This window comes from Castanea sativa, chromosome 12 (genome assembly GCF_040712315.1).
Source record: "Castanea sativa cultivar Marrone di Chiusa Pesio chromosome 12, ASM4071231v1".
NCBI classification, from domain to species: domain Eukaryota; kingdom Viridiplantae; phylum Streptophyta; class Magnoliopsida; order Fagales; family Fagaceae; genus Castanea; species Castanea sativa.
The window spans coordinates 19,523,069-19,541,164 of record NC_134024.1 but is presented as its reverse complement, the minus strand read 5'-3'; the positions used below and the strand labels follow the sequence as shown (position 1 = coordinate 19,541,164).

At 33.6% G+C, this 18,096-nt stretch overlaps 2 protein-coding genes and 1 pseudogene across 3 annotated transcripts; 1 reads left to right on the top strand and 2 right to left on the bottom strand.

Annotated features, from left to right (window-relative positions):
• Nucleotides 1–1,639: 1,639 nt before the first annotated feature.
• LOC142620326 (putative gamma-glutamylcyclotransferase At3g02910) lies at nt 1,640–3,232 on the bottom strand (annotated as a pseudogene).
• Nucleotides 3,233–4,652: 1,420 nt separating this feature from the next.
• Nucleotides 4,653–10,776, bottom strand: LOC142619991 (prohibitin-1, mitochondrial). 2 transcript variants are annotated; one of them, XM_075793420.1, is made up of 6 exons: nt 10,594–10,776; nt 9,345–9,531; nt 8,730–8,846; nt 7,451–7,621; nt 6,849–7,061; nt 4,653–5,172 (listed from the first exon to the last, which is right to left on the bottom strand). In XM_075793420.1, exons 2-6 carry the CDS (start codon nt 9,519–9,521, stop codon nt 4,978–4,980), a joined length of 873 nt encoding a protein of 290 aa, XP_075649535.1. In that variant the 5' UTR covers nt 9,522–9,531; nt 10,594–10,776; the 3' UTR covers nt 4,653–4,977. The 2 variants fall into 2 exon arrangements, with proteins under 2 accessions (XP_075649535.1, XP_075649536.1); XM_075793421.1 differs by having other exon boundaries at nt 9,345–9,565; nt 10,594–10,681.
• A 4,502-nt stretch (nt 10,777–15,278) lies between these two features.
• Nucleotides 15,279–16,222, top strand: LOC142620022 (putative gamma-glutamylcyclotransferase At3g02910). Its single transcript, XM_075793459.1, has one exon. It carries the CDS (start codon nt 15,586–15,588, stop codon nt 16,132–16,134), a length of 549 nt encoding a protein of 182 aa, XP_075649574.1. The 5' UTR covers nt 15,279–15,585; the 3' UTR covers nt 16,135–16,222.
• The last annotated feature ends 1,874 nt before the right edge of the window (nt 16,223–18,096 follow it).

Genomic DNA, 18,096 nt, shown 5'->3' with positions numbered 1-18,096 from the left:
TTTTTTATTACAATTAACGTAGAAATCAGCAATTAACATTTATCTTCTTAGAGCATTTACACTAGTCTTCTCAAATATTTAGCTAAATTAATCCAAAAACACTCTATTTTTGCTAGTATAGCTATCTATTATTTTTATATTTTTATACACTTACATTAGTCTCAATACTCTATCAACATTGAAATCTAATGTAGTGAGGATAAAGGCTCACTATATGTAGATATGAGACTATCATCTTTAAAAAATTTAGTTAATTTAGTGAGACTGATGCACGCTTGTGTTGGTTGAATTTAGATAAATTTTTACTGAAATATTAAATTGGTGAGACTGATGTGAATACTCTTGTATCTTAAGATAAAATTTTTCTCCATATATATAATGGACAATAATTTAAAACCGTCATTCTTAAATTGCAGTGACACAGTTACTAATTTCAACTAAAAGCACAACTAATACAAACACACAAAAGTCTCAGTTTTTATTTTTGCTTTCAATGGAGGAAAACGCTAGAGAAACAAATTCTTTTTACAAAAAATTTTACAAATTGCCAATGTGGAGAGTAATTATTGGTAAATAAAATAATATTATTATTAGTCAGTGGTGGAGCTAGGATTTCAAGTCAAGAGGGGCAAGATTAAAAGACAAGATTGAATGTAAAATTAATCTAAGAAATATTAATCGATACTAATAACAAAATAAATAAACGACTATATGCCAAAGTCATTGTCATACATAATGTAATATAAAATTTTACTTTAATTCATTTTTTTTTCATTTCTAATTAAATTTACTCAATTGAAAAATCTACTTCGATAGGAGCTTGTTTCGAATTTGACTTGGACATATTACTACAAAGTTGTATATGTTCCTCAATGCCATGAATGCTTTTAAAATGTTATATAGACATTTGAGTGTATAGCAAAAACTCAGGTTTTTTTCTTTCTTTTAGATCAGCAAAAACTCAGGTTCAGACTGAAAATGGTTGATTACAAGAGAAAAAAAAAATTGTAAATAAGAGGCGGACTGGTGAGGTGCTACAGTTTGGTATTACTATTTTTTTTCCCAGTCCTATTTAGGGAAGTTGTGTGCAAAACCAATATAGTAGTAGGTGGGACTCATTATTTAATAAAAGTGTTGCTTCTGTGCTTTGTGAATATAAAATTGTCTTCTTGTTGACAAGTTAGCTATACATATAAGAGATGCTACGTCTACAACATTTTTACAACAAATCAAAAGTGGTTAGTTGTTATTGGTTTAAATTCGAACCTAACACTAAGATTACTTTTTTGCCCTAACAATAACAACCAGTACTAACCTGCCACTTAGGATTTATGGTAAAAATATTGTGAAAATGTTGTGAACATATCATTTCTCATACATATATAGTAAAATCTAAAACGTTGTTTCTATCAGAAGGGGCAAATAACCTTTTACTACGTTTATTAATAATTTACTAATACATAGAGAATTTTTCAGAAGGTCAGGGGGGCAGTTGCCCCCCTTGACCCCTCCCTCCGCTCCAGTTATTAGTGGACCCATATAAAAATCAATAAAAAAATTAACCATAATAACTATTTATAAAAATATTATAAAATAGTTTGTGATCATGTCATTACTAATCTTCAGAACAAAGAAAGAATTAAATGTGATCTAAGAAAGTAAGGTTGTGAGGCCTATCTTTCTGCTTCACATACCCTTTGGCTTCTTTCTCTCGGAATACACATTCAACCCCTTCATCCCATTTCTCTTCCACATCTCCGCCGCGTAGCTCCTGTGCACATAGTAAGCCTCCGCGCACATTACCCCCTCGCCGCCACACGATCCATCATCTCCGTCACCATTGTCTAGCTCCACCCCGGGGCGGCCCAACAAATTTGGAGGCCTAAGACGATATATTTAAATGTGGCATTTTTGTTACCACTTATATAATATTTAACTAGTATTTAATTTCATAATTTTTTTATAACAAAAATCTATTCCTTCTATTTTGTAATATGCTTTTTTTTTTTTTTGTTGGAAAAATGCTAAAGCTATATCAAATTTTACTAAAAAAAACTTTCAAATGATGTAAAAATGAATGCGATTAGTGACACTTCAAAAAGATAATAAACAAGTATTTGAATGAATGATGTTAGGAATATTATAAATTTTACAACATGAAGCTTACAAAGTTGCATCATTAATCACAAAAAATAATTCAAAAATGCATTTAATAGGTTATTGACGTTCACATATTATATTAATTGTCACATCAATTTGTAAAATTTTCAAGTAAAATTAATAATATTTCTAGCATTTTCCTACCTGAATTATTTCTTGCGATTAGTGACACATATATTTGTAAGGGAAAATGTTAAAGATACAAATTCTTTTACAAAAACTTTTACAAACTGATGATGTGATGAATGATTATAGATAAATAAAAAAGTGATGATCTCGATGGATCGAGATGAGAACCAATAAGAATTTGGCCACAACAATAGTTTGTAAAAATGTTGTAAAATAGTTTGTAAAACTATAGCATTACTCTATTTGTAAGACCCATGTTTTTAAAGTTGTATTATCTTTAGCATTACTTAATACTCTGGAACTTCTTAAAAGTAGAGCAAAATTATAAAACTAATTTTTTTTTCCTATATCTCCATTTTTTTTTTGAATATATCAATTTTTACCCAAAATTTGGGGCCTTCCTCTAGTAGGGGGCCCTAAGCGGTGGCCTAAGTGGCCTAGGCCTAGGGCTGGCCCTGGCTCCACCGTTATAGACAGCCTCTCATAGTGACCGCGAGAAATACCCTCCAACTCGTCCAACCTCGCCAAACCCGAAACCAACACGGCGTGCAGCTCGCTTATCACTGGATGACCCGACCTGGCCATGTTGAGCAGGAACGAGACCCGGTATGGCCCGCAAACGAGTGGGTAGTTCTCTGCGGTGCGACAGGTGGAGACGAAGGTGGCGTCTCCGGTTTGCATGAGGTCCTGTATTAGTGTGTGGTTGGAGAAACCTCGTTTCAGCGTCCGTACGTGAATATGAACAACCTTGGACTTGAAGTACTCATACACTCTTTTTAGTCTTGGGCAACCATCTTAGAGTTTTGGTTATTTTACAGAGACTATAGAGACAGATTAGAGAAAGTTTGTTTCATATAAAATGGTTACCAATGTGAGTTTACGTACGAAGTAGTGAACATGGACTTGGACTACTCGTACACTCGTTTCTATCTTGGGTAACCATCTTAGAGTTTTGGTTATCTTACAGAGACTATAGACACAGATTAGAGAAAGTTTGTTTCATATAAAATGGTTAACAACGTGAGGTTACGTACGAAAGTAATGAACATATATATATACCCTCTCACATGGGGGGTTGACATGAGTTGCGACTGAGAAGATGACGTGACATTCAGACCTATTAGCATATATTTTGTTACATCTGTGACCCAAACCCGATGGTTCCGTGTAATTTACAAAGATTTGAACTTTGGTTCGATCAATCAAACCAACAAGGTTGTCGACGCCGTATCCTTGTTAAGAAAGTCCATTGATCTAAGGTCGAGTGGTAGGAATTAGTGTGATGGTCGATCACTCGTATTCCATATGCAATTAATCCCCCTCCCTCTCACAACTTTTTACTATTTTTACTTTTTTTTTTTTTTTTTACTTGTTTTCATTTTTTCATTTAATGGTTGAAATTTAAAGTTGCTATTTGTGCAAGTTCTCAATCTGCAATTAACAAGTTGCATGATTCCAGACTCTTCATGATCATATTGGTTATTGATTTGACCCTAAAATCAACAAAAACCAACATGTGGACAACCTTAAAAAGATTTTCATTTTATTTTATGTGATTCTTTATCAAAAAGTATTTGATATCATATCAATAAGATGCTAAATCAATTTTTAATTTTTAATTTTTTTTATGTTTAAGATTGCATGTCAAATATATATATCGACACTTTGAACAATTTTATGACACGTCCAATACACCAGAGCTATAGATTATAGATGTAAGCACATTTAAAACAACGCCAATTGCCAACACTTGCTTTGATTGAACTTTTTTACTAGTAAATTCAAAAGTGAGACTAGCCAAATAAAATAAAAATTATTTTTCATGAGCCTGCAAGTGTTTTTTTTTTTTTTTTTCAAATAAGAGATCTAGGTTTGAATCTCAAATTTTATCACATCTATTAAAAATAAGATAAGAGTTTTTCTTTTAAAACATATTTATAGCAAACACCTGATTTTCTATGTTACAGAATACCAAAATAAAAAAGTTGAATAGACAGACAAAGCAAAGATACGGGAAATAAGGTGAAGATAGCTAAATAAAGATTTATGATACCAATGTAAGCTAGTCCTTACACTGTCAAATGTTGTTCATGCGGATGGAATTGATCGGTGCTTCATTGGTTTTTTCAATTCAAATGTTTACATTTTGTATGCAGATAAAAACTTGGATGGTTCTCTTCATTACAAACAGACAACAAAGCCAGAAATAACTTCACCAATGACTTAATCATAAGATTATTTTGTCAACAGACTGAGACTGTCCAAACTAATTAAGAAGAAAGAAACAGACCCACAAAGTCCAAACAAATTAATAATTCATACACATCCAAAGTAAACATAAAAAAAATAAGACCAATAAAAAGTGAAAGGTAGAATGAAATGACACTTTTATTAAATGAAGTAACATTCACAGTTCAATTTGTCCATTAACAGTAACACAATATCATCACAAGTGAGCAGTTAATAAACTAAACTGATCGAAACAATTTCAAGAAGTTCCATTATATAAGTGGGATATTTCCACAAACAGTAATTTGATAAGAACCTGAATTTTCTTGTTTTCTTGTTTCACAAAGTACATCAAAAGTCAAATATCTGTTTAATTTGTGCACTGCTCAGGTTCAAGGAATATCACCACAATAGAGTTGATTAACAGGATTAAAGGGATGGTAATTTAACCTGTAATGCCTATTTCTTTCCAGTAGGATCCAAATTCATCTCCTGAAGGTTCAGCAACAAATCATCTGATTTCAGAAAAACTTTATTTGATGAAACTGAGACAGTATGTGCAATTTCCCTTGCAGCTTCAATCTTCCTGAGAGTGACGAAAGCTGGGTTGTTGGCAATAGCTTGACCAATCAGCTGCGCACTCGTGGCCTCACCCTGGTAACCAGTGGGGAAAAATAAACAAGAGAATATTTCAAATGGTATCAAGAACTGTTTAAATTCAGCAAATTGAACTGTTTGTTCAATTTAATATATATTTCTTAAAATTAAAGCATCTATGCATGGCTCATCCAACACTTACTACAATGTAACTTAACAAAGGTTCCATGGACACACTTGCATCAACACACATTTTACACGAAAACAATATAAAGCACTCAGCAAAAGATAATAAAGAGAGATAGAACAGGGTAAAAGGGGGAAAACAATATGATGTAGTGAATATTGGAAACGTGATCATTGTTGTTGTTGTGGTGTTGTGATAGTTAATTTTAAAATAAAATAAAAAAGGGTCACGGCATCTATAGGGTTTTGCTAAAATATTCTAGGAGAATGGGGAATTTTTTTTTAATAAACTTAAGTACGAATGATTGGGTTGTAAAGTTCCACGCTGAGTTGAGTCTAAAATTACTGGTTTAGTATTTGAATCAAATATTACCTCAAAATGTAAACCAATATGATTACTTGAATTAATCCAATTAAAAAGACTAGCTAGATTCTATTAAGGTGATTATATTTTGCTTTTTCTCTTTTTTTTTTTCTTTTTTCTTTTTTTTTTCTTTTTGACAAATGCTGGGTTGTTGGCAATGGCTTGACCAATCAGCTGTGCACTCTTGGCCTCACCCTGGTAAGTGGTAACCGGTGGGGAAAAATAAACAAGAGAGAATTTCAAATAGTATCAAGACCTGTTGAAGTTCAACAAATTACAAGGAACAGAGAAAACCCAGATTCATGAATACAATTACCACTAAAAACAAAAACAATGCAATAGTTGTTCAATATATTGTGAATAATAAGATGTCTTAACATTATTCTGGTGTGAATTCTCTTAGGGGGATCTCAGAAATTCCTATTAAAAATGAAGAGAACAAAAAGCTTTCTGAATGTTCTTGACCAAAATGGCCAGGTAATCACCAAAATTTAACCACTAAACCCACAAAAGAAGCCAATAATCATAAAGGGGGACTAGTATATGATCAAGAAAAAATGAAGCAACATGATTCTATTTTTTCCAATGAATTACTACAGCTGAATTTCTAAACCAATTCTCACCGGCTTAACATCAGGAGGCAATAGATGAAAGACAAAGTTTAGCTATGATATTGGTTGTAGCTTAATACTACAACCTTACTTAATAAAATAAACATTACTACATATTTTGAAAATCTAAGTATTGAATTACATGTTTTTTAAGCTCTAAATCCACATGTCAAATTTTGTGTAAATCGGATATATTTACTACTTGATTTATAAGCTTATATTTTATGCATAACTTTAAACTACAAAAACTTGTAATTAAAATAATTTATTGATAACATAGCTATTAATCGTTAATTTTCTAGAAATTTTGCAAGCATAGAGAATATAAGAAGAAAATATAATCCAATAGTGAATTTGTCAAAATTCATTTCTAATAAAAAGATATTGAGTAAAATTGTAGGTTAAAGCTACAATCAATTTCGTAGCTAAACTTTGTCCATAAATCAATCCAGTAGATCACTCACCAACATTCACTCTACAACAGATGATTAAAAGCTTGGAGAAAATAAATACATTTGCAGCAACTTGAACCAAATTTAAGGCAGACAAGTTCAATCTAATCAATCACTAACCTGTGCTCTAATAATGGCACTTCTCTTGTCTTGTTCGGCTTTTTCCACAATAAATTTAGCCCTTTCAGCATCTTGTGCAGCCACCTGTTTGGCTTCGATTGCAGCTGTAAACTCCCTCCCAAAAGTTAAGCTTGTGATTGACACATCATCCAGTGCAATATTGAAATTGGCAGCCCTTTCAGTCAAAATCTCTCGTATGTTCCTACTAACAGCCTACAAATAATAAGGTTAATAAACACTCAGTGAAACCTGAAAGTGTACCTCTATCATTAGAACCCACCCATCAGTAACTATACCAGAAATTCAAAGTATAAAAACCAAGGTACTAGGAGGGAAAAGAAACAGAATATTAAAAGGCAAGGATTCATCACATGATATATTTGCTTTATATGACTGGATGACGGAAAAAAAAAAACATTTTAGTCAAAGGGGAGGTAAAGAAAATCTTCACAGCAAGACCTTCAGAGAAACAGTTCTGCTAACTCAATTAGCTTGACCATAACAGATGGATATGGAACCAAAAGTAATATTTGTACCCTAACCAAAATAATTAGATCAATATGCTATTAAAACTACCAAAAAGAATAAGCCTTGGGTTTTACCTCCCTCTGAGTAATAAGCTGGCTGGCGTTATACTGAGCAACAACAGCTTTCAAAGTTTCATGAATAATTGAAGGCAGGACCCTTTCATTGAAATTCTCACCAAGGGTTCGATAAACTGTCGGTAACTGGTCTGGCACGGGACGGGTAAGAACTCGAAGCCCAATTTTTACCTGTACATCAAAATCGAAGATCTATATTACACATTAACTCAGGATTTTTTTTTTTTGATAAATTACACATTAACTCAGGATGAGGTGGCTTGTTCTAAGTAACAAATATTTGACCATAAATCAACCTCTAGAAGCATGGAAATTCAACTCTACAATCGAATTATAACAGCTGCCAAAACACTAACAGGCTCTATATGGCTTTTGTATGCTATTATAAACACTTCACTGTATAGCTAAGCATGGGCAAAGTTTTATAAGATATGTTGCAACAGTATTGTTTGCCTTGAGAAACACAGTAAGAAATGAATAGGATGATTTATTATTGATCCAGTGATTGTTATTCAAGTGGCTACAAACCATCCAGCATTGGAACCAACACCTAATGACTGACATGCATAGGTGGTTTCCTGTAACCAATTGTTCCTTATTCAAAAAAAAAGTGTAAATAAAGTGCTTTCTAAATATTGTGGCACACCTTTCCACTTCTGATACCTACATTTACTAAAGAGGCAGGTCTCTTAAATATAATGAAGCTAACAAAACATATATACTAGATGAAATTCAGCTTCCATGGAACAAAGTAATAAAAAAAAATGTGCACATGCCCACACAAAATGAATGATAGAAAAAGGAACCGGAAATCTAACACACACACAAACTCAGAGAAACTCCCAAACAGTCCTTATAGTGTGGCTTGAAAGTTTTTTTTTAATATAGTTGGGGGATGTAAGGTGCATATAAATTAGTAGCTGAAAAGAAGACTAGTAGAAATGTGCAATCTATATGAGTACATAGAGAGCAGCCAACACAATACAAAAGAATTAATTAATATAAATTTAAGTTAAAATATAAGAAATATCACTTGATGTTTGGTTTTTTTGTTTTTTGTTCTTTTTTTGATGATGAGGAACCCCCTAGAGATATGGGCCAATGGGACCACCCCTGAGGGGCAAACCCCAGATGCCTATACACACCCACTGATGTTGCTTTTGAAGGTTGGAATAAGATAACTATAAAACAGAACAGACAAGAGTTTTAATGGAATCACAACTTTAAAAAATATATAATCACGTCAATTTTCTGCAATGGTAATGAGAGAAGGATTTACCATCTGGAGGTCACGGCTCCCAGAAGTACTCTCCACTAGATGGGGCTTTGCACGGACATCATAGATTACTGGCCTCTCAAACCATGGAATCATGAAGTGTGTACCTTCAGCATAGACCTGCACATTCAAGTTATTCAACACATTAATGTACTGCTGTATCAAAACATGAAAATTAGAACAAAGTGTTGCACATAACATGATGAAATGTATACAGATGTACAGATGATAGGGAGCAATATATTTTAATCTAGGGTTTTCAGGCTATCAATATAATACATTTTGTCTTTACCTGCAAATGTAGTATGGACCAAACCCATCCCAAAAAATGAAAAGGGTCAGAAGTTCATAGAGTCAAATCCTAAGCTTCAACTGATCCTAAATTATTTTGATGTTTAAAAAATTAAAACTTACAATGACTACAATGATACAAAACTTCTTTCTTTTGTCAGCAATGACTTCCAACGAATTATCGAAACTCATATAAGAAAAACTGGTCAGATTTAGTTACAGCTTAATAATTAGTAATAATAACATAAGAAGAAAGAGACAAAGGTAAGAAGATAATCAACCATAACCTTTTAAAAAATTTACAAGAATTTGATACAAAACAGTAACCTGGTCTTTGACGCCAATTATGCGGTTGAACACAATGGCTCGGTGCCCTCCCTCAACATTGTAGAGACTGTTGGCAGCGCCATACAAACCAATTGCACCAATAATTCCAACCTTAAGCAAAGCAGAAGCTGCACCACCACCAGGCACCTTGGGAACTTTAACGTTGTTGAAATTCATGTCTTAAATGCTGAGGATGTAGAGAGTATAGGTCAAAATGATTCCTAAATGCAGAGAATATACATTTTTTTTTTGTATCACAGGTTAGGAATTAAATAAAAATCCAATCATGCCACCCATTATTTTCATGAAGCAGAGTGCAGCAGCAAAACATACAGAAATAAAAGAATGTAACCAAGTAAGTAAGAAAAGGGGAGGCAAGTTCTCCACAGCAAGATGAACTTGCCAGGAAGGAGTAAAGCATCAAAATTTAAGAAAAGTACAACAATCAAGAAGATCTAACAAACTAGAGAAGCAATGACTACTCATTGCAGCCATCCACTCATACAAAGTACTCGTAAAAGTCCGCTTCACCACCATCATTGGTCGTCCAATGCCTTCGAACGTCCAATAATTTCATTCCTTCCAAATGAATCCGCATGACACATAACAGGATTGCATTCCAAATATTTCCTAAGTGGGTATCATAGAAAACACAAAATATATTTCCTACATCCTCTTCCTGCTACAGGGCACTTCTAACTAAAATAAACAACAGGGAGAGATGAAAGCCCCTTAATTTAAAGAAACCCATTTATTCTCTTAATCTATACAACAATAAGATGGTGGGAAAACCAGAAAGAAGGAAAATGGGGAAAAAAAATCATAAACCAACTATTGCACTCAAGGAAAGTAAATTGAACCAATGATGTAGAACAATAAGCTCTCTCATACCAAACAAAGCCCCTAAATTTAAGAAAATGGGAACATTCTCACAAATAGTAATACCCAATTCTGAGAAAATTCTTTTGTCTAAATTATCATCTGGGTTGTTTAACATTAACAGCAGGCCATAGCTTAACATAGTAGTAAAATGACCTACACCCACAAACATTTCTCAATTTCATTTCCTTTTGACATTATAAAAAAAGGTAAATAAATTAACCTTGTGGGTTTTTTTTTGACGTTGGGTTTTGATGCTTATAGCGAAGATGGAAAGTAACCAAGAAAAAACAAAACAAAACAAAGCAAAAATAGAAGAACCCAAAAAAATAAAAAATAAACAAGAAAAGAAGAAACAGAGGCAACAGACCTTGAAGAGCGAAGCGTCTTGCAAGCAGAGTAGTAGGTGTCAAAATATATAAACCCTAAAGCTAAGATGCTTCAGCTAAGTGACTGCCAAGCCTTCATATTTTCTTAAACCCCGCACAATATGACTGTGCCATTATTTTTATTTTTTTATTTTTATAATAAATTTTTAAAGTTAAAATCTTTTAGTTTCAGATATTGTAGGCTGTTTTTTACTTGTATAACAATCCAGCCCACTTGAATTTTTGGTCAACTTTTTTTTTATTAATATATATATTTAATTTTTATGGAAATGTATTGGTCAACTTTTAGGATATCCTAGTTCTAAGCAAAGTATTTCATTTTCCTTTAACCAAAAAAAAAAAAAAATCATTTTGGTCCTTACTTATCTAAACACTAATTCATTCTTGTCCTTACTGGCACATAACTTTTGGAAATTGATCATTACTTACTTAATACTTTTTATATGCATAAAATTGTTATAATTTGAGGAAGGAAATTGAGCCATGGTACTTTTTATTAGGTAGAATATACAATATTACTAAAGTACAAGACTCTTGATATTAAATTTAATAATTAGTTCTTGACCGTATAACTGATTTTTTAATAATTTTTTTATTTCACACAAAAGTAATGTTAAATTTTTTCTAAAATTGTTTAATAACAAATGCCTTAATCGACCTATTAACCAGATCCATTAGTTGGGTTTAAGAGTCGCATCTTAAGCCCATGGTAAGCTTAAGATGTTTATAGTTTGCGCATGCTTATATATGGCCTTCGGATTTTGCAAGTGCTCCAAATCCACTTTACAAAATTCTCTTAAGCCCATGGGTAAGCTTTAAATAGACCATTCTTAATCCTTTATATCACAATCCTTTAAAATCTCAATTAAATCTATATAGCCTTGGGCCACATCAAATAAAAGAAAGAGTAAATAATAGACCCAAAATAGTTGAGCTTTGCTTCTTTTAAAACTGGGCTTGACTTAGTTTTGGGCCTTACAACAAAAGGCTAACAACAAGATTATTTAATAGCTAGAAGTAGAACAGGACAATTTGGCAACTATTAACGTGCATTTGCCCCCAACTTCCCTTCTAGAGTAGACTTTTGTTTATGAAAATGTATTACTGAGTTTTCATTGATTAATAAAGTGTTAAATTTTGTTTGGAAAGAATTTTATCCAAGTATTATATCAAGCAATTTTTTTTTAAAATTGAGTTTAACTTATTACTTCCGCTTCTAATGATTGTGTCAATTATCATCGAACTAAAACACCAATCAATTTTTGGTGTAGGCAGAAATTGAAAACTACAAATCTCTTATTTAATCATAAGAGACTTTATCAGTTAAGTTAACTGGTAAAACTTTAGATTATCAAATTTGTAAAAATGTAACGTTCGACTTTAACAACTCAGCAACATTAGCAAACTGTCAATGGGTTATGCTTCGGTGAGTGGGTAGGCTGCACCCAAAAATATAACTTGAATATTTGGTTGGAAATTACTCCAATATTTTCTTTTGTTCTATCCTGTTTTTGAATTATTTATTAGATTGAAATGATCAAATGATGATGTTTTTATAGATTCACACATCACATTCAATGCAGGCATCATAATTCATAATTTATTCTAATTTTTTGTTGGACAGTATAATTTATTATTAACACGGAATCAAACTAACAAAACCTGCAAAATAACTTCTTCTTCTTTTTTAATATATGTAAAATAATATGTTAGCCAATTAAAGTATCTTGACCTTTGATCCAAAGAAAAGGATTTTGACTCTTAAGGTAGCTTTAGAATTGTTAGTATTTTTTTATTATCTCCGTGTTTGTTTTGATTTGTCCCCAAATTTAAAGACATCTAGAGAGTTTCAACTTTCGATTAATTGAATTTGGCAAGAGGTAAGGGATCTCAAATTGAATATTATTTGCATATAATAGAAACAATTATCATGCCTAAAATCTCATAAATTCAAATCCTCCTATCATATATAAATAAATAAAGAATTAAAGAAATTTATATTTTTGAGGGGAAAAAAAAGGTAACTAATTGTGGTGGGCTTTTTTTGCAACTCTAGGCTGAACTGTCTACTACCACATACGGCCCAATGGTTATGGGGTAGGAGAATCAAGATTGGCTTGACTGCAATACACCCCAAGCCAGCTTGTGCACAAGCTAGAACCCTTTTGCTGGGACCTTAGACACGAGCCCACGACAGAGGATGCTGTTACAAAAAAGTTATGACAAACAGGTGTAATTTGACAAAATTAAGAAGAATATGTTTACTGTCAGCCAAAAAAAAAAAAAACTAAATCATTTTCTCAGTAAAAGAGGAAATAATACAGTGATATAAATGTGGCAGAAATGAGTTAATAACAACAACAAAAAGAAAAGGAAATAATATTAATACTTGATCAATAAAAGGAAGAAAGATTAGTCTGCCATGCTTGATTTTCAAATCCAGGAAGGGAACCACTCTTCAATGTAGGCAATCTCATAAGAAAGTCTTGCCACAAATATTGCCCACTTTGAGAGAATGGACCTAGATGGCTTATCATTGAATTCCTTAATCCTCATTAGAGAGCAAGCTGTTAGAGGGAGAGAAGAGAATAGCCTATTGGTCCATGCACACCATCACACTCTTGCTCACTCTCTGTTTTCCTTTCTGATTCCTTTTTCCTTTCTAAGTTTCTTGTTTTCTCTCTTATCTTTCACTCATTTTCTTACTTATTTTTTCTCTTGTTTTATCTCTCTTGTTTTCCTTCCCCCTTCTTCTGTTCTCCTCCGTTGTCCCTACTGTGCACAGTTAAGGCCATTTTTATACTGCCTCCCATGACGAGTTTTTACTGTTTTATCTCTTAATTGCTTTTGTCCTAATATAGGTGTCCTTCCCAAACCACCCACTGGTCTGTCAGCTGCCTAACCATCACCACTTACCTGTGCTAGCCGTGCCACATTCCATTCCCAAACAAAAGAGTTTTATTTTGTTTTCTTACTCTCCATGGCATTTCCATCCGAATAAGGGTAGGCATTCTCTCTTACTAACCCCTATGGCATACACCTAGTGATTCTAGCTCATTTTTCCCTCTTTTGGGTGATATGTCATCCCAGCAGGACATTTTCCCCAAAAGAGCTTGAGTAGGAACCCCAGAATAGGCTTCCCCTTCTTCCCATCGCCAGACCATACCCTCTCTTATCTCTAACCCATGGCCTACCACTTCTGTATTGGCTAGGTACAAGTGGGTGGTGTCTGAGCCTTATGCGTACTCCACTTCCATGTGTGTTCATGGCTTGTTCGTTGTTCATGCATTTGCCATGACTTGGGGGCTTTTCTGGCCTTTGCTACACTTTCTGCTACTAATTCTTGACCTCTTGTGGCGTGGATGAGTCACTGAGTTTTCATTCTTTATATCTTGCTTTCTCCCTAGGTTGGGTCTTGCTTAGGCATAGGCCTTTCCTTCTTCAATCCAACCCTTACCCTCTTTGTGGGTCGCCTGACACCTTTGCCATGTCGTCCCATTGTTTCTGCTATGTTATCATTTGACTTATGCTTGCTGGGCCTCTTTTGGGCCTGCTATACACTTTCCTACTACTTAATTCTAGTAGTCTATTACTATCGTTGGGCTTGTACTCATGCTGTTTTGGGCTTCCTTGGCCCATTTCATCCCTTTGAGGCTTCCTTAGTCTATTTTATTCTTTTGGGCATCCTCAGCTCGTTTCATTTCCTCGGGCAACTCCAGCCTATTCCAATCCTTCATTTCCATGGGTTTTTCCTAAGTCTTTTAGGTTTCCTTGGCCCAAATTACTATATCCTTTACTTTCGGGGTTTATTGGCCTTTTTTACCAACCCCATTTACTAATTCTTTCCTTTCAGCTCATTTGGCCCATTTTTGCTTACTTTCCATTTTTCATAAATCCCATGGGTTTACTACTTCTTTCTTTAGGCTCACTTGGGCCCGTTTGCTTCCTTTAGGGCCTTTTAAATATCTTACAGGCCCATGGACCATTATTCCTGCCATTCGGGCTTCATGATTTTCTTCTCACTTTGCTAATTCTTCTCCCTTATTGTCTCCCATATTGTTGGGTTTTTTCTTGTTATTGGGCATCAACACTAATCTAGTTTTGTCATTATTAATTGGAAAGTTGTAAAATAACTAATTCCCAAATCTTCTCCGCCTAAAAAAAAAAATGAAAAAGTTTACTTCCAAACAAGTTTAAATGAAAATTCATTCAACCAATATTTTCTTTTAATTATAGAAAATACATTTTCATATACAAACACAAATATCATAAATGTCTATTACCAACTAGTTTAAATATATATACATGGATAGTTTTATCGATCAACCACATAATAGGTAAATTCAATATAAAAAAAAAGGAGAGATAGTTAATAGATGTCCTAGGGACATTGTTTTAGGATATATTTTTAGAAACTTTTTATTAGAAAAGAAAAAGCAATCAATTTTTTTTACTATATTTTTTAATTTCCCATGAAAATAGACGTAAAATTTTTTATAAAATAATTTATTAACAATTGTGATAAGAACATGGTTAACTTTTTTTTCTTTTGAGAAAGAAGAACATGGTTTACTTGACCTTAATAATGAAGTCAAATTTATAAAAAAAGAAATTATTAAAATGTGTATTTAAAAATAAAAAAATACATTAAAGCTCATAATTGAGCACTTGGAATCTTGAGCACTTACTATTCTTGTTAACCAAAAAAAAACCAAACAAAACAAACAAAATTGCAAAGGCACGACAGAAGTACTATAAATAGGACTCCAAAATCAGCAAAATCTGAACAAAATCCCAACCTCAGATTCTCTCAATCTAAACATAGCTTCAATAAAAGCCTGTCGTCGCTGCTTCCTCCGATCTCTCAAAACCAGATCTCCTTGATTCCCTCTCTCCCTCACTCTCTTTCTCTAAAAAGAATCTCCGCCCCCCGCGTGGTTTTTGAATTTTTCCAGGTAAACAAGAAAACAAACATGGTGGCCGAAAAAGAAGAGAGTACGAAGAAGAGCCTAGTATTCACGTACGGCACCCTCAAGCGAGGCTTCTCCAACCACACCCTAATGCAGGACCTCATCCGAACCGGAGACGCCACCTTCGTCTCCACCTGTCGCACCGCAGAGAACTACCCACTCGTTTGCGGGCCTTACCGGGTCCCCTTCCTGCTCAACATGGCCGGGTCGGGTCAGCCAGTGACGGGCGAGCTGTACGCCGTGTCGGCTTCGGGTCTGGCGAGGTTGGACGAGTTGGAGGGCACCACTCGGGGACACTACGAGAGGCTGTCTATAACGGTGGAGCTAGACAACGCTGACGGAGGATCGTGCGGCGGCGAGGGGGTGACGTCCGCCGCGGAGGCGTACTATGCGCACGAGAGCTACGCGGCGGAGATGTGGAAGAGAAATGGGATGAAGGGGTTGAACGTGTATTCCGAGAAAGAAGCCAAAGGGTATGTGAAGCGGAAAGATAGGCCTCACAACCTTACTTTCTTAGATCACATTCAACTCTTTCTTCATTCCCAAGATTGATTGAAAGCAAACATAGATAAAAAAAAAATAATAATAATAATTGAGAGATTTTTGTGTGTGTTACTTGATTAGATTAAAGTCGAGAAAATTATGCTGCAGTGTCACTTGATTAGATTATAGTCTTTGCCAGAAAACAAATCCCAAAAATAAAAAAAAATGTTTATAATTACCTATTCCAAAAATGTTTACCTTTGTTTTATTTATTTATTTTAAGTATCTTAGTGATAAGGGGGTTCTATTAAAAAATTTATTTATAATGTCTCAGGATCAATTTCACATCCACCTACTATTTGTTATGAATTTTGAGGTAGGGCAACGAGCTAGGTTAATGGGCTAGTCCATGGACATAAAAAATAGTCCATAGCTTGACCCACTAAGCTAGTAGACTACTCATGGGCTTTAACAACAATGGGCCGAGCTACCTATTAGCTTGGTGGACTGTTGCACCATGAGTCCTGGGTTATTTGATGACTCTTACTTAAAGTGTGGTCAGTTGAATATGATGGGATTGACATTTGAAGGTAAAAATACTAAATTAGAGATGGGTAAATTAAATAATTTGTTAGCAAGCTAGTTGTAGTTTTTATTTATATTGGAAAAGAATAGGTTAATTAAATAGTTCGTTAACAAGCTCGAGCTTGTTTGACAAAACAAGAACCAATCTTGAACAAGTTATCTGGGTTTTTTTTTTTTTTTTTTTTTTTTTGTGGGGGGGTGGTGGTTTATGGAATGTAGATATTGATATTTTTGACAAAATTATCATACATTAGGGTTTTGTGTGATTTGGTATGATATGTGTCTTGAGATCATTTTGCAATGTCACAAGGGCTAATTTATTGAAAACTCTCATTGCAAACTAGTGTTTACTCAACCACATCAACTCCCATTCATTGCAAAAGAGTGTTTAGTTAACTGCATCAAGGTAGATTTATTGAGCTCGTTGCTATGTGACTTAGTCAATTTGGGCTAATTGGCACACACAATGACATTATCAACTTGATGGACAACTAGACGAGGGAGTGAGATGCAAAACAACACACCATCGACAAAAAGCCTTGGCATCGCCACTTCTTTTTGAAGATGAGTTTGAGAGATGAGAAGATGAGGTTGAATATGGTGTTGTTGCTCTCTCTCTCTCTCTTTCTAAAGAAAGAAGAGACAAGAATGCAAAATATATTCTTAAGTCGATGATAAATTTTTAAAACTCATCATTAATGGTCTATCAATCAATGTCATTTTTTATCTTAAAAAGAACCGACAGCCAAATTAGAATTGCCTGAGCCAATCAGGTCAATCGGCTCTAGATTATTGCAAAGAACAAGACATACAAAAATTCTAATGGAGTCACGATATGACACCATAGCAAAATGATTCGTTTTTTATTAGTTTCCTATGCTCCTAATAGCTCATAGTTTTGGTTAAATTCCAAACCAATTGATTATTTTGTTTGAATTATATATACAGTAAATATCTATTTTCCTCAATTGAAAATACTCTTGATGGTTGAAATCCATTTGTTCAAATTACCATTCATATAGAAAATTTTTCTAACTTTTAATTAATTTTCCAAATGAAAAAAAAAGACAAATAAAATAACCGTTTTCTCCAGTATTTTTATCATATTGGAAGTGATCTAAGGCAATGAAAGCATATTCCCCACACACACAAGAAAGAAGAAGCTTGTTTTGGCATATATATATATATATATATATATATATATATATATATATATATATATATATATATCGTTCTCGAGTTCTTTTTATTTTAGATCATTTTCAAGTCATTGAAGATTTATTTTTTAGAACATTTGTAATAATAGATTATTAGGATCCAAACATACAAGATAGATCACCGACTTTGACCATTTTGTCACTTTCAATCTGCATTTAGCATTAACATTTTCCTTTTCTTTTCTTTTCTTAAAAAAAAAAAAAATCAGAATTGACATTTTCAGAGGTA

Excerpts from the sequence above, each read along its gene's own strand:
- LOC142619991 (XM_075793420.1), bottom strand. The coding sequence starts at position 9,521 with ATGAATTTCAACAACGTTAAAGTTCCCAAGGTGCCTGGTGGTGGTGCA. Across the intron at positions 8,847-9,344 it reads TAATTGGCGTCAAAGACCAG|GTCTATGCTGAAGGTACACA; the intron begins GTTACTGTTTTG and ends TTGAATGTGCAG. Across the intron at positions 7,062-7,450 it reads AGCTTATTACTCAGAGGGAG|GCTGTTAGTAGGAACATACG; the intron begins GTAAAACCCAAG and ends TATTATTTGTAG.
- LOC142620022 (XM_075793459.1), top strand. The coding sequence starts at position 15,586 with ATGGTGGCCGAAAAAGAAGAGAGTACGAAGAAGAGCCTAGTATTCACG.